We start from the raw sequence: 27352 nt of genomic DNA, 5'->3' as shown, positions 1-27352 counted from the left end.
ATGTTTTGCCTATACAGCAAGTTTATAACACAATTTGCGATAAAGGATACAAACTTGACTTTTAATAGGCTACATATATTCTGAGAGTGTGCGTGTGTTTGTACTACGCATTCGCTCGTTCCCTCCCCCTCTCTCGTCACTAGTGGGTTTTCGGGTTGATCCGAGTCCTTTTGGCGAATGAGTTTACTGTAGGCTATTGTACTGTGAAGACATAGGGAGTGTATCCTACCTACATTAGGCTACCAAAACATCCCGCCTAACTCCACTTTTAAGTCCTGGGACCAGATTTTTTTTTATATCAGCACATTGTGAACTAATCGCAGTATTTTAATATAAACGGTGTGATCATTTTGTATGTTTTTGTTAGTTTATGGTTTGCGTTTCAACACTCCGGGAGGGCAGAAATGGCGGCCAACATGTACCGGGTCGGAGGTATGTCAGTGTTTTTTTTTTATGAAGGCGAAACACAATAATTGTTGTCTCTCGTAGCCAGTCCCTGTAGACGTTTTTGCTCGTGTATAGATGTAGTGGCATTGCCCATAAAACAGAGCTACATTCTCGTGTAGTAGTTTGCAGCAATGTTTGTATTTTTTGTTTTTATGGGATTCAAATATGGGTCAGGCCTCACGTCTGTCGTGGCCAACTAGCTAGTAGCTTGCAAGCTAACATGCTGGCCATACAAAAACAAATCCAGTTAGCTTTTCTAAAAGCCCAATGTCCCATTTTATTGTGCATATTCCCCTACATGATCTCATACACACTGGTAGCATTGCACGGATTACCCTGTGCGTTGCTGGTTGTCTTCACCCATGTTGTTTAGGTGAGGTGCCTTTGTATATTGCCTCCTTTTTGGCACGCTTCCATTTATTGCAAGGTTTTACTGGTTAGCAATGACAATGCTAACTGTTCCCCCGAATTCACCTTATTTGCAGACTGGCTGCATTGAGAATAGTATATAACAATACCCAGATGTTTATGAGGGAGTATGGCGATAATGCTCGCCGTTAGCTACACCTGTGTTAGCTCATAGCTCTTACATGGAATTCCACACCATCGTATTCTTTCACAGAGTCGTTGTGGTGGGTGACTGATTACTTGCTACTTACTACGTTCTAAGTAACCTTCTATCGATAAACTTGCATTGCTAATAATTGCAATAGCAAAATATGCATAGTCAAGTACACAACGATCACGGCATGCACATAGCTAATAAACAGGAAATATATTTTTACGGCGAGCGGTTGTAGTTGTAAGGTTGTTGTTAAATTGGCAACAATGAAGCCATTACAATGCTTTGGCTTTGCTAGGAAGTATCGGAATGTTTGATCACATGATGTCCTCGCCGTTGTTTTTTTAATAGCTTTTACTGCGCTGTTTTATGATCTTGCGGGGCAGAACTGTTGCTGTTTAGCATTACTAGTACCCAGGAAGCCAGGGGAAGGCCGGTAGGACGTGTTTCGGTCATCTGAGTGCACATAAGAGTGATGCAGAACCCATAGCTTTATTTTGTCTGTCAGCTGGTTGTCATCACAGTTGTCATCACAGTTAGTGATTATAGGACATTATGTTTGATGACTACACTAACATACAGCGGTTTCCTGGAGTTTCATGTAGGCTATGTGTTTTTATCGTAATTCACCCATTCACATGTGTTATTTTACTTCAAATTCCTCTGTGTTTGTGTGTGCAAACTGTTTACCTATTAACTGTGTCGGAGGTGTTTCACTGATGACATTAGTACTGATTTCACCTTCTGTTTCAATGCAGACTACGTGTTCTTCGAGAATTCCTCCAGTAACCCTTACCTGATCCGCAGAATAGAAGAGCTCAACAAGGTAGTACTCAAGGGTGTGTGTGTGTGTGAAAGAGCACGAGGGAATGTTAGGACATAAGTGTACCTAGAAAGAAAAGGTGTAGCAGTTGCTAGTGTGCTTAGGGCAGAATATCTTAAATACCTGTTTAGTGTAGGTGGCACCCGCCTCTCCTATAGTACGGGCTATATGTGTGTTTGCCTGTAATATGAGACAAGGAGGCAGATGTTGACTGTGTGTGTGTGTGTGTGGGGGGGGGATCTCTCCCTCTTCTCTTCTCAGTCCTATCACCAGTGTCTGCTTCTAATCTCATACTACTCAATTACTTTGTCTGGTTAATTAAGCTGCCAATCAGTCAAAGAGTATTTGACAGAGCACTCAGCCCACCATGGCAACATGGAGCATCACACACAGGGAAGACAGGCTTCTGGGGAATGCAAGGCTGCCTGTTAGAGGAGACAGTCTGAAATGACCTGCTCTGTCTGACTGTGTGTGTGTTTCTTTCAGACAGCCAGTGGGAATGTTGAAGCCAAGGTTGTGTGTTTCTACAGGAGGAGGGACATCTCACACAGCCTCATCCAGCTGGCAGACAAGCATGCAAGTCAGTGTCTCTCTGTGTGTGTCACAACTGTGTGCGTCAGTGTGAGGCTGGGTGTAACAGGTGTGTGTGTGTGTGTGCGTTTACAGAAGACCTGGAGGAGGAGAAGGAGTGTCCATCAGAGGCGGAGTTAACAGACAAACAGAAGCACCAGCTCCGCCACAGAGAACTGTTCCTGTCTCGTCAATATGAGAGTCTACCAGCCACACACATCAGGTACACACTCACGCATTAGGTACACACACACACACGCATCAGATACACACACATCAGGTACACGCACACACTCACGCATTAGGTACACACACATCAGATACACACACATACACTCACGCATTAGGTACACACACACATTTAGTCATTTAGCAGAGCGACTTACAGTAAGTACAGGGACATTCTCCCCGAGGCAAGTAGGGTGAGGAATCGAACCGGCAACCTTCTGATTACTAGCCCGCTTCCCTAACCGCTCAGCCACCTGACTCCCTACACACATGCGTCAGATACACACACATCAGGTACACACACACACACACACACATCAGGTACACACACACACACACACACACACACACATCAGGTACAAACACATCAGGCACACACACTCACTTACATCAGGTACACACACTCACATCAGGTCCACACACACATTTCAATTTTTTGTGTGCACTCGCAAACCCCATGTTTATAATTGTTCGCCGTAGCACTGCTGTTAGTTGCTTTTATTCTTGTAGTAAATCGAGCGGGTAAAACAGACAACATAGTACTTTTTCTAATTAATTATACAGTTCATACACATGTACTTGTCGCATTTCACTCACACTGTCATGTGTAACATAATGTGTTCACGTTGCTATTCATCTTCCTCGTTCACACACTTTTATAAAAATAATCCATGATCTTGCCTTTTCTCTTGTCCATGATCTGCCAATGGACAAGTACAATCACCAATTGAAATGTAATTAACCAAATTGATTCATTTATTATTTTTGCTGTTGTGTTACGTGGCGGTTAGTAGCTTAGGACATTGACTCATCTTTGTCTCCGGCTCAGAAAGGTAGAGTTCCCTTTAGGTAGCATCTTCTTCGTCTTCCACGAACATTGCGTATAACGTCAAGATAGCCTAGCAGACTGGTGGCAAGACTGAAATAAATGCATGCAATTTTTGCATTCCTTTATTTAGCACAACATTTCTCGTAGAAGGCTTATTGCGGAAAAGCCTTACGTGGGCAGTCAAAACTTTTTAATGCAGGAAGCACTCTGGGTACACACACACACATATATATATGGTGTAAACACACATCAGGTATACACACACAATGACTCCAACCTCCAGCTGTGATGCAGGCACTGCACATGAATACACACTCGGCTAACCATGAAAACTCTAGTCAGGCACTGCACTCCTCTCATCTCCCACTCTCCCCTCAAACTGCTCCCCCTGACCCTCCCCCTCCACTCCTACCACCGTTCTCTAACCACCCTGCTATTACCACCCTGCTCTTACCAAACTGCTCTTACCACCCTGCTCTTACCAAACTGCTCTTACCACCCTGCTATTACCACCCTGCTATTACCACCCTGCTCTTACCAAACTGCTCTTACCACCCTGCTCTTACCAAACTGCTCTTACCACCCTGCTATTACCACCCTGCTATTACCACCCTGCTCTTACCACCCTGCTCTTACCACCCTGCTATTACCACCCTGCTCTTACCACCCTGCTCTTACCACCCTGCTCTTACCACCCTGCTCTTACCACCCTGCTCTTACCACCCTGCTCTTACCACCCTGCTCTTACCACCCTGCTCTTACCACCCTGCTCCTACCACCCTGCTCTTACCACCCTGCTCTTACCACCCTGCTCTTACCACCCTGCTCTTACCACCCTGCTCTTACCAAACTGCTCTTACCACCCTGCTCTTACCACCCTGCTCTTACCAAACTGCTCTTACCACCCTGCTCCTACCAAACTGCTCTTACCACCCTGCTCTTACCACCCTGCTCCTACCAAACTGCTCTTACCACCCTGCTCTTACCAAACTGCTCTTACCACCCTGCTATTACCAAACTGCTCTTACCACCCTGCTATTACCACCCTGCTCTTACCAAACTGCTCTTACCACCCTGCTCTTACCACCCTGCTCTTACCACCCTGCTCTTACCACCCTGCTCCCACCACCCTGCTCTTACCACCCTGCTCTTACCACCCTGCTCTTAACACCCTGCTCTTACCACCCTGCTCTTACCACCCTGCTCCTACCAAACTGCTCTTACCACCCTGCTCTTACCACCCTGCTCTTACCACCCTGCTCCCACCACCCTGCTCTTACCACCCTGCTCTTACCACCCTGCTCTTACCACCCTGCTCTTAACACCCTGCTCTTACCACCCTGCTCTTACCACCCTGCTCTTACCACCCTGCTCCCACCACCCTGCTCTTACCACCCTGCTCTTACCACCCTGCTCTTACCACCCTGCTCTTACCACCCTGCTCTTACCACCCTGCTCTTACCACCCTGCTCTTACCACCCTGCTCCCACCACCCTGCTCTTACCACCCTGCTCTTACCACCCTGCTCTTACCACCCTGCTCCTACCAAACTGCTCTTACCACCCTGCTCTTACCAAACTGCTCTTACCACCCTGCTATTACCACCCTGCTCTTACCAAACTGCTCTTACCACCCTGCTATTACCACCCTGCTCTTACCAAACTGCTCTTACCACCCTGCTCTTACCAAACTGCTCTTACCACCCTGCTCTTACCACCCTGCTATTACCACCCTGCTCTTACCAAACTGCTCTTACCACCCTGCTCTTAAAACCCTGCTCTTACCACCCTGCTCTTACCACCCTGCTCCTACCAAACTGCTCTTACCACCCTGCTCTTACCACCCTGCTCCTACCAAACTGCTCTTACCACCCTGCTCTTACCACCCTGCTCTTACCACCCTGCTCCCACCACCCTGCTCTTACCACCCTGCTCTTACCACCCTGCTCTTAACACCCTGCTCTTACCACCCTGCTCTTACCACCCTGCTCTTACCACCCTGCTCTTACCACCCTGCTCTTACCACCCTGCTCTTAACACCCTGCTCTTACCACCCTGCTCCCACCACCCTGCTCTTACCACCCTGCTCCCACCACCCTGCTCTTACCACCCTGCTCTTACCACCCTGCTCTTACCACCCTGCTCTTACCACCCTGCTCTTAACACCCTGCTCTTACCACCCTGCTCTTACCACCCTGCTCTTAACACCCTGCTCTTACCACCCTGCTCCCACCACCCTGCTCTTACCACCCTGCTCCCACCACCCTGCTCTTACCACCCTGCTCTTACCACCCTGCTCTTACCACCCTGCTCTTACCACCCTGCTCCCACCACCCTGCTCTTACCACCCTGCTCTTACCACCCTGCTCTTACCACCCTGCTCTTACCACCCTGCTCCCACCACCCTGCTCTTACCACCCTGCTCTTACCACCCTGCTCTTACCACCCTGCTCTTACCAAACTACTTCTAGGGGGAAATGCAGTGTGGCATTGTTGAACGAGACAGAAGCCGTCCTCTCCTACCTTGACAAAGAGGTGAGTCAGACGTCTGAACTGTTCACAGTAAAATAGATTCTCACTGATTGCATTGTCCACTTGTATTTGCCTGTGCACTACCTATGTGTTGACTGAGTGTGTGTGTGTGTGTCTGTCTGCAGGATACATTCTTCTACTCTCTAGTGTATGACCCCACACAGAAGACGTTGCTGGCTGATAAGGGAGAGATCCGGGTGGGGCCACGCTTCCAGGCTGACGTACCAGAGATGTTACAGGAGGGTGAGCTATTCTCTCGCACTCTCGCGCTCTCTCTCTCGCTCTCTGACATTCACTCATTAACTCTCTTTCTCATTCTCTCCCTCCCTCCCCCTGTCTGTCCCTGCCTGTGGTCTCCTAGACGAGGCAGATGAGAGAGAGTCCAAGCTGGAGGAGAAGCTGTGGGATCCACAGTGTCCTCTGAGCAGCAGACAGATCGACCAGTTCCTAGTGGTTGCACGGTAGGAAGCTGACCCCTGACCCCGGCCTCCACCCCTTACCCCGGCCTCCACCCCTTACCCCGGCCTCCACCCCTTACCCTAGCCTCCACCCCTTACCCCGGCCTCCACCCCTTACCCTAGCCTCCACCCCTGACCCCGGCCTCCACCCCTTACCTCGGCCTCCACCCCTTACCCCGGCCTCCACCCCTTACCCTAGCCTCCACCCCTGACCCCGGCCTCCACCCCTTACCCCGGCCTCCACCCCTTACCCCGGCCTCCACCCCTTACCCCGGCCAGGACCCCTGCCTCCACCACTGATCCCTGCCTCCACCCCTGACCCTAGCCTCCACCCCTGACCCCAGCCTGCACCCTTGACCACGGCCTGCACCCCTGACTCCTGACCCTGCATACTTGCATAAGGGTGGGAATCTTTTGGCACCTAACGATTCGAATGGATTCTTGGGGTCACAATTCGATTAAAAATCGATTCACGATTCCCCCCCCACTCCTATACTTGCAGCAGTTCATATAACTGTCCTTCACTCCCATCCTCAAACCCTGACCACCACGTCTGCCTCCTGCGGTTGGCTCACAATGCTGTGTGTGTGTTTACAGGGCGGTGGGTACATTTGCGCGAGCTTTGGACTGCAGCAGCTCAGTCAGACAGCCTAGCTTACACATGAGTGCTGCTGCAGCATCACGAGACATCACACTGGTGAGACTCACACACACACACACACACACACACACACATGGACGCAGACACACACACAGACACACGGACACACATACACACACGCAGACACACATACACGCGGACACACACAGACACACGGACACACACACGGACACACACACGCGCAGACACACGGACACACGCAGACACACACACACACAGACTGCAACCACGTAGCATCGCCTCAAGTTAAATAGCCAGTCGGCTGACGGGCTACCTTAACCCTAAACACGTCCCTCTACACGTATGCACACACACACACGCAGACACAGACACACGGACACACATACACACAGACACACACACACGCAGACACACATACACGCGGACACACACAGACACACGGACACACACACACGCGCAGACACACGGACACACGCAGACACACGGACACACACGGACACACGCAGACACATACACACGCAGACACACACACACGCAGACACACACACACGCAGACACACACAGACACACGGACACACACACACGCGCAGACACACGGACACACGCAGACACACAGACACACGCAGACACATACACACGCAGACACATACACACGCAGACACACACACATGCAGACACACACACACGCAGACACACGGACACACATACACGCAGACACACACACACACAGACTGCAACCACGTAGCATCGCCTCAAGTTAAATAGCCAGTCGGCTGACGGGCTACCTTTACCCTAAACACGTCCCTCTACACGTATGCAGTTCCACGCAATGGACACGCTGCATCGCCATGGTTACGACCTCTCCAGCGCCCTGAGCGTGCTGGTGCCGGCGGGGGGTCCGGTGCTGTGCCGGGACGAGATGGAGGAGTGGAGCGCCTCCGAGGCCAGCATGTTCGAAGAGGCCCTGGAGAAATACGGCAAAGACTTCAACGACATCCGACAAGACTTCGTAAGTGTGTGTGTGTGAAAACCGCTACGCGCACGAGTCAAGGCATTGGCCGTGCGTGTGTGTGTGTGTTTCGGAGGCTGCGCTCGGAGTAATGAGTATTTATCTACAGTGTAGAGCCGGCCATCATTTCTTTGGTCTGCCAGCTCAGCTCATGAATACTCATGTTGGATATGGCACCCACACTGCAGAGTCAAGAATAACATCCATATTCTCTCTCTGTCCCTTTCTCTCTTTATCTCTCTTCCCGTCTCCCTCTCTCTCTCCGTCTCTCTCTTTTCATCTCTCTTTATCTCTCCCCCTGTCTTGCTACCTCTCTCTCCCCCTGTCTCTCTTCACCTCTCCCTCCCCCCCTTTGTTGTGTCTCTGCCCCCAGCTGCCCTGGAAGTCTCTGACCAGCATCATAGAGTACTACTACATGTGGAAGACAACAGACAGATATGTCCAGCAGGTGAGGCCATGGGGGTAGGGGCAGCTGGGGCCAGGCTAACACCGCCAGGCTAACACCGCCAGGCTAACACCGCCAGGCCAACACCGCTAGGCTAACACCACCAGGCAAACACAGCCTGTGTTCCTGCTCGGAGAGGCACGGAAAGCTCTCCAAGGTGACCTGACCTCAGTGAGTAGAAACCTGTGTCTGATCTCTCGTGTGTGTGTGTCCTTCTCTCTGAGCAGAAGAGGCTGAAAGCAGCAGAAGCAGAGAGCAAACTCAAGCAGGTTTACATCCCCACATAGTGAGTGACAAAACGACGCATGCGTCTGGGAACCTTGGTTACGTTACCTCAGGCAGCAGGAGGAAAGCTGCAGGAGTGTAACACGCAGCTTCTGTGTATCCACAGTAACAAGCCCAACCCCAATCAGATCTCTGTGACCAATGGGAAGATGGCGACAGTAAACGGGGCGGGGCCTGGAGCCTATCACACAGCAGGAAGTGGCACAGGAGGAGGAACAGGAGGAGGAACAGGAGGAGGAGCAGGAACGGGAGGAGCAGGAACGGGAGGAGGCAGAGCCTGTGAAACCTGCTACTGTAAGTGAGAGAGAGAGAGAGAGAGAGAGAGAGAGAGAAGAGGGGGAGAGAAAGGAGGAGGAGGACAGAGGCTCCCAACTGTGATCCAACTGCCGTGCTTATCTTTCTCCACCTCTTCTCCTCCTCCTTCTCTTCTCCCCCTCCCTCTGTTGTTCACCCTCTCTGCGTTTTCTGCTAACACGTAAATGCTCTTCAACAGACTGATGGTATTCCATGTATTCCATGAGACTGTTGAAGTTGTAAGGGGACACTTAATGTCAGTAATCGGGGTAGGAGGACCCAGAGCCAGGCACTGAGATCAGATCTGTTGATGAAGGAAGGAGGAAGTGTGGTTGATCAGCTCTGACACCAGCACAGCCCCTCCCCCTTCCCTGTGTACGCTGGTTCACCAAGACTGTCTATCAGGAGTCATCCATCACCAAAACCTACCACTCTGCAGGGATTCTCACCACATACTGACCACATCCACTAAGACACATACACTATGCTAATGCTGCTTATTTCCTGTGCGTGTGTGTGTGTGTGTTCCCCAGCCATGCAGTCAGCCCAGTGGTACTCGTGGGGTCCTCCTAACATGCAGTGTCGCCTGTGTGTGTCCTGCTGGATGTACTGGAAGAAGTACGGTGGCCTGAAGATGCCAAGCAGAGCTGAGGGGCCCGAGGAGAGGACGTCCCCCACACCAACCACCAACGTAAGATCTCCCCAGCCCTGTCTCCCCAGCCCTGTCTCCCCAGCCCTGTCTCCCCAGCCCTGTCTCCCCAGCCCTGTCTCCCCAGCCCTGTCCCCCGGCCCTGTCTCCCCAGCCCTGTCTCCCCAGCCCTGTCTCCCCAGCCCTGTCTCCCCAGCCCTGTCCCCCGGCCCTGTCTCCCCAGCCCTGTCTCCCCAGCCCTGTCTCCCCAGCCCTGTCTCCCCAGCCCTGTCTCCCCGGCCCTGTCTCCCCGGCCCTGTCTCCCCAGCCCTGTCTCCCCAGCCCTGTCTCCCCAGCCCTGTCTCCCCAGCCCTGTCCCCCGGCCCTGTCTCCCCGGCCCTGTCTCCCCAGCCCTGTCTCCCCAGCCCTGTCCCCCGGCCCTGTCTCCCCGGCCCTGTCTCCCCGGCCCTGTCTCCCCGGCCCTGTCTCCCCGGCCCTGTCTCCCCGGCCCTGTCTCCCCAGCCCTGTCCCCCAGCACTGTCTCCCCGGCCCTGTCTCCCCGGCCCTGTCTCCCCGGCCCTGTCTCCCCGGCCCTGTCTCCCGGCCCTGTCTCCCCGGCCCTGTCTCCCCGGCCCTGTCTCCCATGCCCTGTTTCCCGGCCCTGTCCCCTGGCCCTGTCTCCCCGGCCCTGTCTCCCCGGCCCTGTCTCCCTGTCTCCCCGGCCCTGTCTCCCTGTCTCCCCGGCCCTGTTTCCCTAGCCCTGTCTACCTTTCTCCCCAGCCCTGTCTACCTGTCTCCCCGGCCCTTCTCCTTGTCTCCCCAGCCCTGTCTCCTTGTTTCCCCAGCCCTGTATCCCTGTCTCCCCAGCCCTGTCTTCTTGTCTTCCCAGCCCCGTCTTCTTGTCTCCCTGTATCCCTGTCTCCCCAGCCCTGTCTTCTTGTCTCCCCAGCCTTGTCTCCTTGTCTCTCCTTGTCTTCTTGTCTCCCTGTATCTCCTGTCCCCTGTCTCCCCAGCCCTGTCTCCCTGTCTCCCCGGCCCTTCTCCTTGTCTCCCCAGCCCTGTCTCCTTGTTTCCCCAGCCCTGTATCCCTGTCTCCCCAGCCCTGTCTTCTTGTCTTCCCAGCCCCGTCTTCTTGTCTCCCTGTATCCCTGTCTCCCCAGCCCTGTCTTCTTGTCTCCCCAGCCTTGTCTCCTTGTCTCTCCTTGTCTTCTTGTCTCCCTGTATCTCCTGTCCCCTGTCTCCCCAGCCCTGTCTCCCTGTCTCACCAGCCTTGTCTCCCCAGCTCTGTCTCCATGTCTCCCCAGCCCTGTCCTCCCAGCCCTGTCTCCCTGTCTCATCAGCCTTGTCTCCCCAGCTCTGTCTCCATGTCTCCCCAGCCCTGTCTCCTTGTCTCCCCAGCCCTGTCTCCCCAGCCCTGTCTCCCTGTCTCCCCAGCCCTGTCTCCCCAGCCCTGTCTCCCTGTCTCCCCAGCCCTGTCTCCTTGTCTCCCCAGCCCTGTCTCCCTGTCTCCCCAGCCCTGTCTCCCCAGCCCTGTCTCCCTGTCTCCCCAGCCCTGTCTCCCCAGCCCTGTCTCCCTGTCTCCCCAGCCCTGTCTCCCCAGCCCTGTCCCCCGGCCCTGTCTCCCCGGCCCTGTCTCCCCGGCCCTGTCTCCCCGGCCCTGTCTCCCCGGCCCTGTCTCCCCGGCCCTGTCTCCCCAGCCCTGTCTCCCCGGCCCTGTCTCCCCGGCCCTGTCTCCCCGGCCCTGTCTCCCCGGCCCTGTCTCCCCGGCCCTGTCTCCCGGCCCTGTCTCCCCGGCCCTGTCTCCCCGGCCCTGTCTCCCATGCCCTGTTTCCCGGCCCTGTCCCCTGGCCCTGTCTCCCCGGCCCTGTCTCCCCGGCCCTGTCTCCCTGTCTCCCCGGCCCTGTCTCCCTGTCTCCCCGGCCCTGTTTCCCTAGCCCTGTCTACCTTTCTCCCCAGCCCTGTCTACCTGTCTCCCCGGCCCTTCTCCTTGTCTCCCCAGCCCTGTCTCCTTGTTTCCCCAGCCCTGTATCCCTGTCTCCCCAGCCCTGTCTTCTTGTCTTCCCAGCCCCGTCTTCTTGTCTCCCTGTATCCCTGTCTCCCCAGCCCTGTCTTCTTGTCTCCCCAGCCTTGTCTCCTTGTCTCTCCTTGTCTTCTTGTCTCCCTGTATCTCCTGTCCCCTGTCTCCCCAGCCCTGTCTCCCTGTCTCCCCGGCCCTTCTCCTTGTCTCCCCAGCCCTGTCTCCTTGTTTCCCCAGCCCTGTATCCCTGTCTCCCCAGCCCTGTCTTCTTGTCTCCCCAGCCTTGTCTCCTTGTCTCTCCTTGTCTTCTTGTCTCCCTGTATCTCCTGTCCCCTGTCTCCCCAGCCCTGTCTCCCTGTCTCACCAGCCTTGTCTCCCCAGCTCTGTCTCCATGTCTCCCCAGCCCTGTCCTCCCAGCCCTGTCTCCCTGTCTCATCAGCCTTGTCTCCCCAGCTCTGTCTCCATGTCTCCCCAGCCCTGTCTCCTTGTCTCCCCAGCCCTGTCTCCCCAGCCCTGTCTCCCTGTCTCCCCAGCCCTGTCTCCCCAGCCCTGTCTCCCTGTCTCCCCAGCCCTGTCTCCTTGTCTCCCCAGCCCTGTCTCCCTGTCTCCCCAGCCCTGTCTCCCCAGCCCTGTCTCCCTGTCTCCCCAGCCCTGTCTCCCCAGCCCTGTCTCCCTGTCTCCCCAGCCCTGTCTCCCCAGCCCTGTCTCCTTGTCTCCCCAGCACTGTCTCCCTGTCTCACCAGCCCTGTCTCCCTGTCTCCCCAGCCCTGTGTCCCCAGCCCTTTCTCCCTGTCTCCCTGTCTCCCCAGCACTGTCTCCCCAGCACTGTCTCCCTGTCTCCCCAGCACTGTCTCCCCAGCACTGTCTCCCCAGCACTGTCTTACCTGTCTCACCAGCCTTGTCACCTCAGCCCTGTCTCCCCAGCCTCTCTACCAAGCAGCACCACTGTCCAGCACAGTCAATCTACCATGCATAAACTGGCAAACTGGCAGACAGTTGTATTGCTCTTCCAGTGTTTGTGTCTTTCAACTATTTTATTACACTTTCTTCTGTCTCTCTGTCTGTCTCTTTCTGTCTCTCTTGCTGTTTCTCTTTCTCTCTCTGTCTCTCTCCCTCCAGGAGCCTCGTTCGCGAGGTCACGGGCCCCGCCAGTCCAGTCACATGGTCCCGGTGCGTAACAGTGGCAGCCCCAAGTCGTCCATGAAGACCAAGCAGGCGTTCTTGCTGCAGGCCACACGCCTCACCAAGCTGGCCAGGCACATGTGCCGTGACCTCATCCGGCTGCGCCGTGCCGCGCGACGCCCCTTTGTGCCCATTAACTGTGGGGCCATAAAGGCAGAGTGTAAGAGCTCTTTCAATTCCTAACTTCCGCTCTGTCACACACACACACACACACACGTTCATACAAACACACTTAAACTCACACCAGGCCCTTTTCATCCTGGCGCCCCTCCCCCCCGCCCACACACACCTCTCCCCCTCCCACTGCTGCTCCATCGCCCACCAACCCCCCCCCCCCCCCCGGTCTGTCTCTCTTTCTGTTTTTATTATTATTGTTATATAATTATTATTATTGTTTTTGTATTCTTCCCCCCCTCCCCTGTTTCCAATAAAGACTGCCTGTCCTCATAAGTATTTGAGTTCTGATCATATTTTCATTTTTCTGTTTTTCTTTGTTTTTCTCATTACGGTCTTAAATCACTGTGAGCTCAAAGTTTCCATCACTGACAGTTGTGGAAAACCTTAAAGAGATGCCTTAGTTCAGGGGAGGGCAGAGCTCAGTGGTTAGAGCACTTCAATCTGGAAACTTTAAACCCCTCCTGTACTGTATGTGTCCTTGGACAAAAGTGTAAATAAATGCATTTATTTATATATTAGTTATTCAAGGATGACCGTCCCCCCCAACACACACACACAACAACACAAACATAATCAGCGCTCTTCCTATGACTGACTGTAGATGATAGTGACTTCCATATTGTAGTTTGAGCTGTATATTTCCAGGCTTGATGGAGGAGGCATATTTTACTAAGAGATGCTCTATTTTGCACAGCGCCCCCTGGGGGTGGCCAGCCCAACCTGTGCTGGTGGGGCCGAAGTGCCTGGTTAAACTGGGAACGTTTCAACCTGTTCAGATGGATAACCAAGCCTAGGGCTCAGCTCACTGCTGTGTGTGCGGGAGTGTGTGTGTGTTGGATTTATGAGCCTCAGTGCACAAATTAGTGCTTCCCATGCTTGTCATAGTGTGAGTGTGTGTGTGTGTGTGTGTGAAAAGGAGAATGTATTGTAATCAGGGATGGATTGAGACCAGTTATTCAGTTCCTACCTCTTCCAGGATAGAAGCATAAGCAGGCAGAGTTGGGGTAAATGTGTCAGTCAGAGTGGTGGAACAGGACTGGCAGGTTCAGCCACAGACCTGCTCCTCTTCACATGGAATATCTCCACACCATCCATTCATCCCCTCCTGAGTTTGACGTTTGTGTCCTTCTTGATTTGTTACCGTAGTAACCCCCTACCTACATGCTTCCGTACATGTAAGAACCTTCGCCTGTCACATGGTGGGTTTCATCCAATAGGTTTACTCTCACCTCTCAGCTCTTTTCCGTTTCTACTCTTTAACCAGGCTTGCAATACCTTCACCCCTCTCTCTGTCTCTCTCTCCTCTCTGTCTGTGTCTGTCTCTCTGTCGCTCTCTCTCTGTGTGAATGTGAGAGTAGTATTCTAATAAAGTCACAGCTGAAACCATCCTATCCGAGTCCTTGTGCTTCATGTGTCTGTGTATCTGTCCATCACGTCGCCACACTCACCGATTTGGCTGTTCAGACCAAAGGAGCAGGAAGGGCCCGCCCCCTACTACAGCATGGGCTCTACCTGCCTGTCACCATCCCACCTCAACCACCCCCTCCCATCCTCTGTGCTTGTGCTGTGGGGTGTGTGAGTACGTGTGCATGCCCGCATGTGTGTGCAGAACAAGGTATGTATTCAGCGTGTTTGCATGTGCGTGTGGGCGCCTATACTTCCTGCGTGTCACCTTTACACCAGATAGGCTGACTCGTTTAATAGCGGATGAAAACTAAATATGAAATACATTTTTGTTTTAAGGTTGCAAGATTGAATAATGTTACTGAACATAAATTTGAATTGAGTGTTTTTATCAGAAGTCCTGACCTGAAATAACTGGATAAAAACTTCTTGCACTTTAAATCTATCACTAGAGATTATTCATTAAGGAAAAATGGAAATGATGAGTTGTATAACCTGTGGGGCTAGTCAAAAGAAGGGCCAAGGGTTCTGCAAAAACATAAACAGATACAACAGTGGATAAGAGAAGTTAATATTATAAATACAATATCACTTCTGTAAATTTGGAATATAATCCTGTACTTCTGTGAGGTACATGGGGAACCGGCTCCATCAAGGTGTGTGCTGGTTTGGAGAGGTGATTCCGTGCGTGTGTGTTTGTGTATCCAGATATGTTGCGAGTGTCGGAGGGTCAAGGGGGCAGGCCGCCCAGGATCCGGACCGCTCCGAGAAGCACCCTCACCAGCGTTGTGCAGTTCCTAGGTAACACACAAACACACAGAGGTTAGACATGTCAGCACCATGTGGTGTCTGGAACAGTCCGTGTTGTTGTTCCAGAGTCTCGCCCGGCCGCTCCGGCGCTGCGCTCTTACCGCACGCCCGGCCTGCAGGCCCCTCCCCCCCGCCGCCTGCTCTCCTCCCTCCCCCATGGACCCCACGGCATGCTGGGAAAGAGGAGCTACCACCACCACAGCAGGATGGAACAGGAGAAAGGCTCAGGTGACACACACACACACACTGCATACAGATGTAACAGATGTAGTCGCGTTGCTTGTCAAGGCTGCTTTCTCCCAATCTTTCCCATACTTGGATTCGAACTCGGGTCCTCGACTCACAAGCGCGACCACCACCTTTACAAACACTTCTTTAACCTGCTAAGCCTAACTAGCTAAAACTAGCTGTTGGATGGTGCGGGTGTGCGGTGTTTATACTGAGGAGTGAGTGTAACCAGTTCAACTCGGTTACACAAACACGAACTGTGGTAGAAATGACTCGTTATTCTAACTGTTCTCTCCATCTGCCCTGCCACAGAGAACCAGGGCCCCACGTCTGGCCCCACGCCCGGCCCCACGCCCGGCCCCACGCCCGGCCCAGCCTCGGGTCCAGTCCTGGTGTGTAGCGCCTCAAACCACTTCCAGCCTCCTCATTTTCACGGGCTAATCAGTAAACGCTCCTCGTCGACAGTGATGTGCTGACACAACGCCATGTCTTGTGTGTGTCCTTCTGATTGGCTGTCACCAGCACAACGGGCGTAGCAGTAGTGGGAGCAGTTCCAGGGGCGGGGTGATGATGCGGAAAAGACGCCCTAACTGGATCGACGCCCCCGATGACAGCTTCTTCCTGGTCACCAGGGAGACAAGGTAGGTGTGGCCAAGCTTCCTCCGTGCCCTCTTATTGGACGCTGGCTTGTCTCTGTGTGAGTGAATGGGAGGCGGATGGCTGGTGTCTGACTGACAGCAGACTGCGTGTATGAAGCACCAGACAGGCCTTGATAGAGAGAGCCACAGAGGGGAGATGCGTTTATCAAACAGTGAACAAAGCAGACCTCACTGGCAATATAACTAAATAATTCCACAGTAGCAGGCTAGTGAGCTGAGAATAGACCTATAAATGGGTTCAGGTTCATCTACCGTGTTTCTCACGAACGCTCTGTTACGGTGAAGAAAGAGACTCCACGGGTTTCCACAAACACTCTCTCCAAAGCTTAGATACTCTGGCACACATATTACGAAGTCTTTCCACTCATGCTACCGTACAAGCACACACACACGCCAGACAGACATGCATGTAGACATCCTGGCCTGATCCCTGACCTCTGACCTCTCGTGTGCCCTGTCTTGGGGTGAGCGCGTGTTGTCCCTGCCTGTGAGTGACTGGCTGCTTGTCTCATTTCAGTGCTGCAGCTGTTAGACACCTTCTCACGGTAAGCCCTCTATCCTGCACACACACACACACACGTACACACAAGAATACACATTCAGAAGCACAAGTTGACCCTGGTAACCTGTGGAGTCTCACAGTGTATTCACCTTTCAGATTCTGAAAGTAGTAGTTAACAGTACTATCTTACTGGATGTAACATATAATACAAACACCTTACTAACTGTTCAGCTCGGATGTTGTAACTGTGACATGGGTTAGCGGTATTTGTGGGTTTTTAGACACACACACTTTAGTTGAGCCATATGTACTGCGTGTATGAATGAATTGTTGTTTGGGTAATGAAAGAAGGAGGATTTGGCCTTGTGATTTGGTACTAGGAGTGTGTCCTAAGGGAGCCTGACACCATGTCCCTTCCCCCAGCCTCCATCCAGTTTCTCTTCCTCTCTCCAGCCTCTCTCCCTCTCCTCCAGCCTCCATCCAGTTTCTCTCCCTCTCTCCAGCCTCTCTCCCTCTCTCCAGCCTCCATCCAGCCTCTCTTCCTCTCTCTCCAGCCTCTCTCCCTCTCTCCAGCCTCCATCCAGCCTCTCTTCCTCTCTCTCCAGCCTCTCTCCCTCTCTCCAGCCTCCATCCAGCCTCTCTTCCTCTCTCTCCAGCCTCTCTCCCTCTCCTCCAGCCTCCATCCAGTTTCTCTCCCTCTCTCCAGCCTCTCTCCTTCTCTCCAGCCTCCATCCAGCCTCTCTCCCTCTCTCCAGCCTCCATTCAGCCTCTCTTCCTCTCTCCAGTCTCTCCCTCTCCTCCAGCCTCCATCCAGCCTCTCTCCCTCTCCCTCTTTGGATTTAGAGGCTAGCTTGCCTGAGAGGAAGCAGACTCCCAGCTTGACTCTGGGTGTAAATACAATTACAACATTACTGGACCACCATATCAATTAACCTGTGTGCGTGTACATGTCTGTGTGTGTGGGTCTGTGTGTGTGAGTGTTTGTGTGAATGTATGTATGTGGATCTGTGTGCATATATGTTATTTGTGTGTGCGTGCCTATGGACACTAAGTTAGTGTGTGGGTTTGTATACGTGTGTGTTTGATATGCTGACTCTGTTGATAGTGTTTCTATGTTTCTGACCAGAGACAGAAAAAGAAAACACTGTTCTGAGTTAGGAGAGGGTTGTGACAGAACCAACCAGGGGCAGCTACCCAAGCCTGAGCCTATGTTTCCCAGAATAACTCATTAATTACGTCCACTATGCTAATCTTTTTCATCTGGTAGGCTAGCACTAACGACAGAAGATAGAGATGTCCCCCTCGCCTCCTTCCTGTGGTGAGCAGGAAACACGCTCTGACAGAAGGGGGGAGGGATGGGGTGAAGGGTGGGGTGAAGAGGGAGGGGTGGGGTGGAGAGGGAGGGGGTTGAGTGAAAGGTTGGAGAAGGGAGACTGGAAGGAGCTGAGAGGAAAAAGCAGAGGGAGGGTGGTGGTGTTTGTGTGCAGAGTTTGACGTCTGAATGATGGAGGCAGATTGAGCTGTAACATGAACAGAACATGAGCCCCCGTGTGCTACAATTCAGTCACATTGAAACTCCTTTCATCTATTCTGAAATCATTTCACATCTCTGAGAGAAGGGATGTATATTTATTTCAGTTTTATATCATTTGCAGAGATATGGAGTGACAAATCTGCCCTCTCTAAATCTGCAACCCTGGACAGCAGTAGGTTACCTCTTTGCTGGCACAAATGGAAACAGGGGCATTAATTGAGTTGTGCGTCACAATCATGCATTGTCCCTGATAAGGTCATTCTAATTACTGAACCCCATTCACACTCAGAAGTAGGAGATTTTCTTCTGGGTTTTTCAATTTGGAGAGATGAACAACAAACCTGTTAGAGCCCTTGTGCCACGGGGGGGGAAGAGAGAGGAGGGAGAGGGAAGGAGAGAGCGAGGAAGAGAGAGAAACCGAGCTAGAGATGAGGGAGAGCCTGTCAGTGTGCTTGTTCTGTGGGGGTAGAGAGAGAAAGGGAGACAAAGACAGAGAGAGGGGGAGAGAGAGAAAAGAGAGAGAGAGAGAGAGAGAGAGAGAGAGGGGGGGGGGGGAGAGAGAGAGAGAGAGAGAGAGAGAGAGAGAGAGAGAGAGAGAGAGAGAGAGAGAGAGAGAGAGAGAGAGAGAGAGAGAGAGAGAGAGAGAGGGGGGGGGAGAGTGAGAGATGCTGTTGTTTGTGTCATGGTTCCTGGTTGGTGGTGCTGACGCTGCAGACCGTGTGTTCCACAGGAGGGCCAGACGCCTGCTGTCCAGGTCCCAGCTGAGACGCGCCTGTCGGCAGCCCTGTGAACAGATCACCCTCCGCAGGGTCTCTCAGGCCCCGCCGCAGGGGCCCGTCCTCGCCCCCCCACACCCGCACCCCAGCTTGAGGATGAGGGGGCCCATCGTCATCCACGACTGACTCGCTCCGGTCGCTCAGGCCCTTCTCCCCACACCCACCCCCTCTGGAATCACCCACCAACCACCCTGGCATCAAGAGGATTTACTACCTAATACAAACTACTGATTTGGTGCCCACCTCTAACTTTCTAACCACTGGGACAGGGGGGAGGGGGGGGGGGGGAGGTGCGTGTGCACGTGTATGATCATGCTTGTGTCTGTGTTTGCCGCTCTGCTTTATGAGAACAGACACGATGAAGGATCATTCTGGTGTTTTTTTACTTCCGTACATGCTAAATGGCCGTGAGTTGTGAGGCTGTCTCAGTTTGTATCAAGCAGGTCGACCATCTGACTTTGGCATGGTTGTCATCATGTTGCCCAAGATTCCTGACAGGCCACTGTCGTGGAAACAACCAATCAGACTGATCCAACTGCATTTAAAGAAACAACTGCATTATTAAGTAGGCTGAGCACAGACCTATAACTGTGCTAAATACATAGATACTGGATTACTGATCCTCAGTCCTGAGCAAATGACCCCATAATGATCATCAACATTATCTAGCTCTTCTCTTGTACCTTTTCAGACTGTAGTTAATCTGCCCAGATGGAATTAGCTGCCCAAGCTAGCAATGCAGACAGCGAGCAAAGACATATCTCACACCATGTGGGCCTCGTTCATAAGATTGTGTATCGCATACTCATTGTATATTCCACTCATTCTCTTTCTATCGGCTCCTAGCCTGGTCATAGATGACAGCACTTTCGCAGTAAAGGGCACAGGGCTCCTACTTCTTTCACTGGCACCGCCGCATGTATTTGAGGCTAGCCTCTACTGGCCAATTAACGGTTTCTCTTCATTAAGAATGTTTACTTTGGTGTTTCCTATATGTCATGTGTTGAACTGAGATTCAGCTGAATAAAAACCAACACTACACTGATTGTGATGGTATGCACGTATCCACAGAATGTAATGTAATGTATTTTTAATAGCGTGTAATACCGTTGATTGTATCCCAGCCTTCTCCCTCCCTTTTTCTGTCAGGGATTGTGACTGATAGTCCTGCGTGGGATGGAAAGCAGTCTCGACCATTAATACCACAGAAACAGACATCTACAATACCACATTGCGGCATATTAAGGATGACTCTTCAATCATGTGACACAAATTATAAAACAACACAATGCGTGTCAAAGTGGTTGAGAGAGAGAGAACGAGACAGGTCATTAATCCGAGACTAATATGAATGTTGTTTTGAAGATCGTGTGTGTTTGCTGTGTGGAAAAAAGATGAAAGATTAATGTATGGATTAGAACAGATCATTGGAAAATGTAATGGGATGAAAAAAGAGTACTAGAGAAGTAATGCATCATTAGTTTAAATAACCCACAAGGCAAAGTTAATTGTACCTATTGACTGAATGTGGTGACAGTGTCTTTAGCTACCTGTCACCATTTGCTTGATTGATGGCTTTGCTTTGTATTCCCAGGTTGAATTAGCTGTAGGTTCAGACGGATCTGGGGAGCCTAGGTCTAATACCAATCATATCACCCAGTATAGAACTGGACATATAGTAATAAAAACAGAACAAAATAACACTACCAGAAATGTACGTATAGATGAATGTCCCTTTTAATTGCAACGTCATAAAGTCTATTTATCACGTGCAGCGGCGTAGCTCCAGTGGCGCAATCGGTTAGCGCGCGGTACTTATATGACAGTGTCCAGCTGAGCGATGCCGAGGTTGTGAGTTCGAGCCTCACCTGGAGCACAGAATTTTTAACCGGCTACTTACAGACCAAGTGACTCAAACTTCCCTGTATATATTTACAACATCTACGTATAGATATTGACTGTTCTTAAACCGGAATTAGATCGCTGAAACCCAAGTATTAGTTAGGCCGCAAGGTGAACCACGAAAAGTCTTTTAGAAAATGATTCCCGCTCCACAGTCTGGCATCTACACAATCTTTAGCTCATAAAAAAGAACGAGTCATGCTAAGCCACCAAAAAAAAGTTCGTCGATGAAATTCCAGTCGATTATCGTTGCGTCTATGTTTTATGCAGAACTAGTTTCTTTAGAACGTAATAGGATTTTGGCACGGTTCGACACGTGATCGTTCTACACCAATAAGGTAGCTGCTTTTTGTCAACATGGATGGATATATTTGGCAAATAGAGGATGGGACCTTGCACGTAACAGAAATTCGGCCCCTGACAGTGTTTTGCATGTGATACACTGCGGCTGCAAAAGTGCGTGTCAGACAGGCAGATGTTCATGTTTTTCTGCAGGACTGTGTTGCACAGACTTATGTCGTTGTTGTAATTGTGCCAACACAAAAGAAACTGAGGAACTGGAAGATAACTGTCCTGACACTGACAGTAAGGACTGAGTGTCTTTAATCTGTTATTGGGTGTGCTCAAGCCTCCTTTGTTCTCTCACATATATATTTATTTATTATTATTTATTTTCGCCCCCTTAAAGATCAGTCAATATTTGGACTACATACACAACGGCGGTGTCAAAAGGTTCGTCTTGGTAGCGATTGCGTTGGTTGTATTTTTATTTACGTTCCGTTGCATGGTTTAACCCTCGTGCTGCCTTCGGGTCACATGACCCAAAGGTTCATAACGAACCATTGTTGTGTTTACCCAATTTTACCCAATACAAAAACAAATAAAAATAATTTTCTTTTAACCATTCCAATGTGGGGGGTCTGAGACAGCCCGACAGTTAAAAGAAAATGCTTCACTTTGTTTTTGTATGAGGTAAATTTGTCGCAATACGACGGTGGGTCACAATGACTGATGGGTCAGAATGACCCGAAGATAACACAAGGGTTAAGTAGAAATTGCGTTTTTGTGGTGAAAAGTGAAGCTAACGGTGGCTAATTTGCTAGCCACAGTCACTGACGTTACTAACGTCACTACGTCATGAAGGATTCTAATTCTATGTGTCTATTCCAATATGTAATAATAGTATTCAATGACACAAATCTGTGTTCTAGAAAGAGTGGTCTGGAGTCGCAGAGGTCCCATAATATCAGCTTTAATGCAGCAGTTGGAAATCAACTAAGTACAGAGCTCTGGAGTTGTCTAAGTTTCCCTACCCGCAACCGAGTTTGGGCTGGTTCACGAAGTCCAACTGGCTATCTGTCCCTCCCCAGCATATATTTATACAGTGAAATTGAAACACAAGTATCAAAAAAGGGTTCAGCTTGTTCTCTCGTGCGTCAGGGAGTTGTTCTTGCCTACGCGCGTCCCACCTGCTCGGGTGCCATCTCCACCCGGTTTCAAGGTTGTTTCTGAAAATGAAGAGATAGAGACACAAAGAACAGCCTGCTTCCCACACCCAGTGTGAGACCCAATGTTTAAGCCTGAGCACACTTCTAAGTTCATAACTTTAAGAAGCACAATGCATAACTTTAATAAGCACAATATATTCTTTAGTCACTAACGTCACGAAAACACGCGTGACTACCTGTAGCAGAACATTCGTTTCACATCTGTTAACTTGGGGGATAGCTAGGCTAACTATAGCTTTACTGCAAGGCAGCTGCAGAAACGCCACAAGCAAAGAGGCCAGGGTGATAACTATTTACTCATTTTACTTTGTGATGTGAAACACAATTATGAAATGTAATGTACAATATTAGCTGATATTATTAAGGAAGTAGGCCCACATCTACTTTTGGAAACGGTAGTCTACTATTTCACTGAAGCATTAGCATCATGACATTAGCCTCTGTTGCCCGGGCAACACATACTACAGTGGTCTATGATGCATCTGTTTTCAATCTTTAAAATAAACATTCCTCACAAATACATTTTCGTTGTAGGATTTATTATGACATTACATTACAAGTAAACGATTTGTGGGTGAAATTATCATTACCTGTGGTTTCAAACCAGTGTTGCTCACTGCAACGCTAGCCTACGCGAGACACTACAAAAACATCTACACAGCTGTAGGAAGTCAAACGGCGACAGAACATGTTCGGCACTCCCCTTACTTAAATCAAAAGTCTATCTAACTACTAACCTGAACTTCATTGCCACAGCCTAAACGTTGTCAATCTGTTCATGAAAATAATTAATTTCAGCCTAAACCGTACAACGGAACGTTAAATCCAATTCAACCAACGCAATCGCTACTAAGACGAACACAGCAGTAGTCTACTAGTACTGTACCGTAGTACAATTTACCGGGGCAGCTTCTCCACACAGGGCTATATCGCATTTTGCGTTGTTACTGACAATGATCGCTACCAGTGAGATTTTTATGAATGAGCGATTTTCCACTAAATAAATGTCAAGCTTATTTACGTTTTGGGGGACATATTTTCAGTTAGCAGATGGGACTGTCTGAATCGCGATTCCATCTTCTACTGCCGGGTAACGTCGTAGAATAATCTTCAAAGGGGGTTCTTTATTAATGAATGAATGCAATGAGTAGGCTACATGCCTGAAAATATCACGAGAAGGGAAAAACTTAAAATGACGTTTAAGTCATAGAGATTAGGTCCATTTTTACACCGGTCTGCCAAATTTATTCGTTTTGATTCAACGATGAGGCTGCCTCTTGCAGGGGAAATGAGAAGACATCTATTTCATTCTACACTTCACTCGTATTTTCAGTTGTAAATGAGCAGCAAAAAAAATGCTTTTAAATCTATTTAATCTTTATAAATAATAAGTATGCATTTTCATATAAAATATACAGAAATCAGTTGTAATAATGTCATTCAAAAACGGACCCCTGTGCAACCGACGCAAGCAAGCACACCCTACAATTTCCCCAGAAATTGTACCCTCTCTAGTTCCTTATTTTTTGTACAGTTTTATATATCATATTTCATATTTTTCATTACGATTGTTTTTATGGTTGATCAGTGTTTTCATTTGTGGAAGAATTAATGAATGTTACAACAATATGGCGTGAAATTAGTGCCAGGAGAGCGAGCTCTGTAAAAACGATTTGTAACTTGCAAAAAAGATTTGTGTCTCTGTAGAAAATGATTGGTGTACTTGCAAAAAAAAGTTTTGTGTCTCCGTAGAAGAAGGCAAGATTTGTGTACTTGCAAAAAAGATTTGTAACTTGCAAAAAAGATTCGTGTACTTGTAAAAAAAAGTTGTGTCTCCCTAGAAGAAAAAGATTTGTGTACTTGTAAAAAAAAGTTTTGTGTCTCCGTAGAAGAAAAAGATTTGTGTACTTGTAAAAAAAAGTTTTGTGTCTCCGTAGAAGAAGGCGGGAACACTGCTCCCAAAACCATCTAAGCCAATCAAATACAGCCATTTCTGTGTCTAGTATCATTGGACATTTTCGTCTGTCTATCACACAAAGAACGTCAGCGAATAAGAACAAAACTAGAATGCTGATGATTTCAATGGCGAGTCATTTGGTAAGTAGTTCAAAATATCCATGGGCATGTACCTTTAATGCAACATTTAAAGATTATTCGGTTAGCACACTCTTAACAGTATAAATTAATGTCGTAGTAAGTTGAATAGTTTTTTTAATGTAAATATGTATACGGATATTTAATTAGACGACCAGTCATTAAACCTAGAATTAGTTGGACAATGTGCAGCTAAATTGCAGCCGGTAAGCATCATACTAAACGTTCACAACTTTACATGTTTTTTAATGTTGGTGTATTCGCCATGCTAAACTAAACATGAGCTGGACACACTGGATAGATCTCAAATGTTGGCTGGGAAAGTTAAGCGCATAAATTAAAAAGATATGGATCTTTCACTCTAGAGTGTATTATTTACTGCAGCTTTCATTTCGAATGAAAACCACTAACTATATTGAGTGATTTCGCGGCAGTTCCCTGCCATTTAGCTGCACATTGTCCAACTAATGCTAGGTTTAATGACTGGTCGTCTAATTAAATATCCGAATACATATTTACATTAAAAAACTATTCAACTTACTACGACTCTTATCCATTAATTTATACTGTTAAGAGTGTGCTAACCGAATAATCTTTAAATGTTGCAAAGATACATGCCCATGGATATTTTGAGTTTTGTTCTTATTCGCTGACGTTCTTTGTGTGATAGACAGACGAAAATGTCCAATGATACTAGACACAGAAATGGCTATATTTGATTGGCTTAGATGGTTTTGGGAGCATTGTTCCCGCCTTCTTCTACGGAGACACAAAACTTTTTTTTACAAGTACACGAATCTTTTTCTTCTACGGAGACACAAAACTTTTATTTACAAGTACACAAATCTTTTTCTTCTACGGAGACACAACTTTTTTTTTACAAGTACACGAATCTTTTTCTTCTACGGAGACACAAAACTTTTTTTTACAAGTACACGAATCTTTTTTGCAAGTACACAAATCTTGCCTTCTTCTACGGAGACACAAAACTTTTTTTGCAAGTACACGAATCATTTTCTACAGAGACACAAATCTTTTTTGCAAGTTACAAATCGTTTTTACAGAGCTCGCTCTCCTGGCACGACATAAGTCTGTCTGCCCCCCCAGGTTATTGTAATAGCAGACATGTGCAATTTAGCTAGCAGGGGAATACAAACAACGAAGATCACCAGTTAACTTAATTTAAATGAGCAAGAATATAGACAAATACAATAACAGGCTTAAATTAACTGACAAGTTAGCTATACGACTTCTCAAAGACGCACAATCTCAACTGCGGTGTGAAGCGCGACATGCTATTCTCCGACATGCACTCTGCGTTCACACTGCAGCGTTTTTTAACACTCTGCATCGCTCGCCTTCCCACAGTACACCACGCTCGGGGGCGTGTTAGACAAGTTAATACAGAGTTGTAGTTCTCTAAGGTCACTGTTGTAGTCATGGCCAAGCGTGCAGATTTGGGTTCATGTACTCACAATATCGATCAAAATACCACTTTTACACAACATGTATGTAAGTGCAAGATTTTACTAGTGCAAGATTACAGTACAATACATGTTACGCCACCGGTCACTCAACCAGTCGTTTGTAGGCTGGGCTAGCGAGCTAGCAGTGGCACAGAACAGTCACGTAATGTGACGAGACTGAATTTAAAAGTAGGCTATAAAAACACACTAGGAACAATGACGACATCGGCAACCATGCACCATGCATTATTAGTTTAATGTAATCTTTAAATTCAGGCTCGTCACATTAGTAACTTTGTTCTGAACAGAACTGGGTGTGCATACACATACGAAAAGTTTCTCCTCCATCTTGAAATTGTGAAACCTAGAAATGTTTATCATGACCAACGGTTGCTATGTTACAAGAAACAAGAAACCAACCCGATTTGCCAACGCTAGCGTTTTCACGCTCCTCATTTACATAAAGTTGAGAATCCAACTTGCAACGCTCCGCTCCGTTATGTTTATTACAAAATAAACATAGAGGAAACAAACGTGCAAGGTCCCATCCTCTATTTGACAACCATATCCATCCGTGTTGACAAAAAGCAGCTACCTTATTGGTGTAGAAGGATCACGTGTCGAACCGTGCCACCAAAATCCTATTACGCTCTGAAGAAACTAGTTCTGCATAAAACATAGACGCATCGACAATCGACTGTAATTTCAGCGACGAACTTTTTTTTGGTAGCTTAGCAGGACTCGTTCTTTTTTATGAGCTAAAGATTGTGTAGATGCCAGACTGTGGAGCGGGTTGAAACGATAACAGGGTTCACTTTACAGCCTAAGTGTGGATCGATGGATTACAGATTTTTGTAGTCCAGAAACACTTTCTGTCCTTTCATTTCAAAGCGGACTTCTTTCAGTTCTTTTTCAGACACGCTTAGTTTCAGACTTGGCGAAACATTGTTGCACAGCACCGCCTGTAGGTTAGTATGATGGTTGTCATCCATTGTTTCATAAGATATCAAATATTAACCAGCAGAGGGCAACGATTCCTCACTATATTCAGTCTGTTCAAACCAAGGTGAGTGAATCCCTTCGACTTGAAAGGTCAATTGAAAAAGAAAAATGAAACTATTGAAGATTGTATGAGTTATACCGCACGACAGATGGAGTCAAATTTAAGAATAGTAAAAAATAGTAAAAAACTATAATAATAATTTGAAAATTTGACAGAAAGAATTCAGAAAAAAATTATGAAGCTGAGAAAAATGGGTTTGCTTGTTGATAAATGTACCAATGGACAGGAAATATAATTAATACAACTGCTCAATTCCTTCAATGTCCTCCCTGTATTGTTAGACAAAGCATCTTGCCTGC

The 27352-nt window shown here is 49.0% G+C and overlaps 1 protein-coding gene and 1 non-coding gene across 4 annotated transcripts; both read left to right on the top strand.

Annotated features, from left to right (window-relative positions):
• Window positions 1–160: 160 nt before the first annotated feature.
• mta3 (metastasis associated 1 family, member 3) lies at window positions 161–20143 on the top strand. Of its 3 annotated transcripts, XM_062474951.1 has the most exons (20): window positions 162–432; window positions 1768–1835; window positions 2319–2412; window positions 2499–2625; window positions 5930–5993; window positions 6116–6233; window positions 6352–6451; window positions 7046–7145; window positions 7891–8079; window positions 8453–8527; window positions 8752–8810; window positions 8916–9103; window positions 9637–9794; window positions 12868–13090; window positions 15220–15312; window positions 15388–15549; window positions 15862–15941; window positions 16072–16190; window positions 16726–16753; window positions 18975–20143. In XM_062474951.1, exons 1-20 carry the CDS (start codon window positions 405–407, stop codon window positions 19032–19034), a joined length of 2133 nt encoding a protein of 710 aa, XP_062330935.1. In that variant the 5' UTR covers window positions 162–404; the 3' UTR covers window positions 19035–20143. The 3 variants fall into 3 exon arrangements, with proteins under 3 accessions (XP_062330934.1, XP_062330935.1, XP_062330936.1); XM_062474950.1 differs by lacking the exon at window positions 16726–16753 and having other exon boundaries at window positions 161–432; XM_062474952.1 differs by lacking the exons at window positions 15220–15312; window positions 15388–15549; window positions 15862–15941; ... (1 more) ...; window positions 16726–16753; window positions 18975–20143 and adding an exon at window positions 13364–13973 and having other exon boundaries at window positions 166–432.
• A 659-nt stretch (window positions 20144–20802) lies between these two features.
• trnai-uau (transfer RNA isoleucine (anticodon UAU)) lies at window positions 20803–20896 on the top strand. The gene is made up of 2 exons: window positions 20803–20840; window positions 20861–20896. It is a non-coding gene; the product is annotated as a tRNA-Ile (tRNA).
• Window positions 20897–27352: the final 6456 nt, after the last annotated feature.

The sequence above is a fragment of the Osmerus eperlanus genome, chromosome 12, assembly GCF_963692335.1.
Source record: "Osmerus eperlanus chromosome 12, fOsmEpe2.1, whole genome shotgun sequence".
NCBI classification, from domain to species: domain Eukaryota; kingdom Metazoa; phylum Chordata; class Actinopteri; order Osmeriformes; family Osmeridae; genus Osmerus; species Osmerus eperlanus.
This window is presented reverse-complemented; position numbering and strand designations above follow the sequence as displayed.

What these genes read in the sequence shown, in the direction of transcription:
- mta3 (XM_062474950.1), top strand. Translation starts at nt 405, where the DNA reads ATGGCGGCCAACATGTACCGGGTCGGAG. An exon ending in TCTCCTACCTTGACAAAGAG is followed by an intron (nt 5,994 to 6,115) that starts GTGAGTCAGACG and finishes GTCTGTCTGCAG; the next exon opens with GATACATTCTTCTACTCTCT. An exon ending in CCCCCACACCAACCACCAAC is followed by an intron (nt 9,795 to 12,867) that starts GTAAGATCTCCC and finishes CTCTCCCTCCAG; the next exon opens with GAGCCTCGTTCGCGAGGTCA.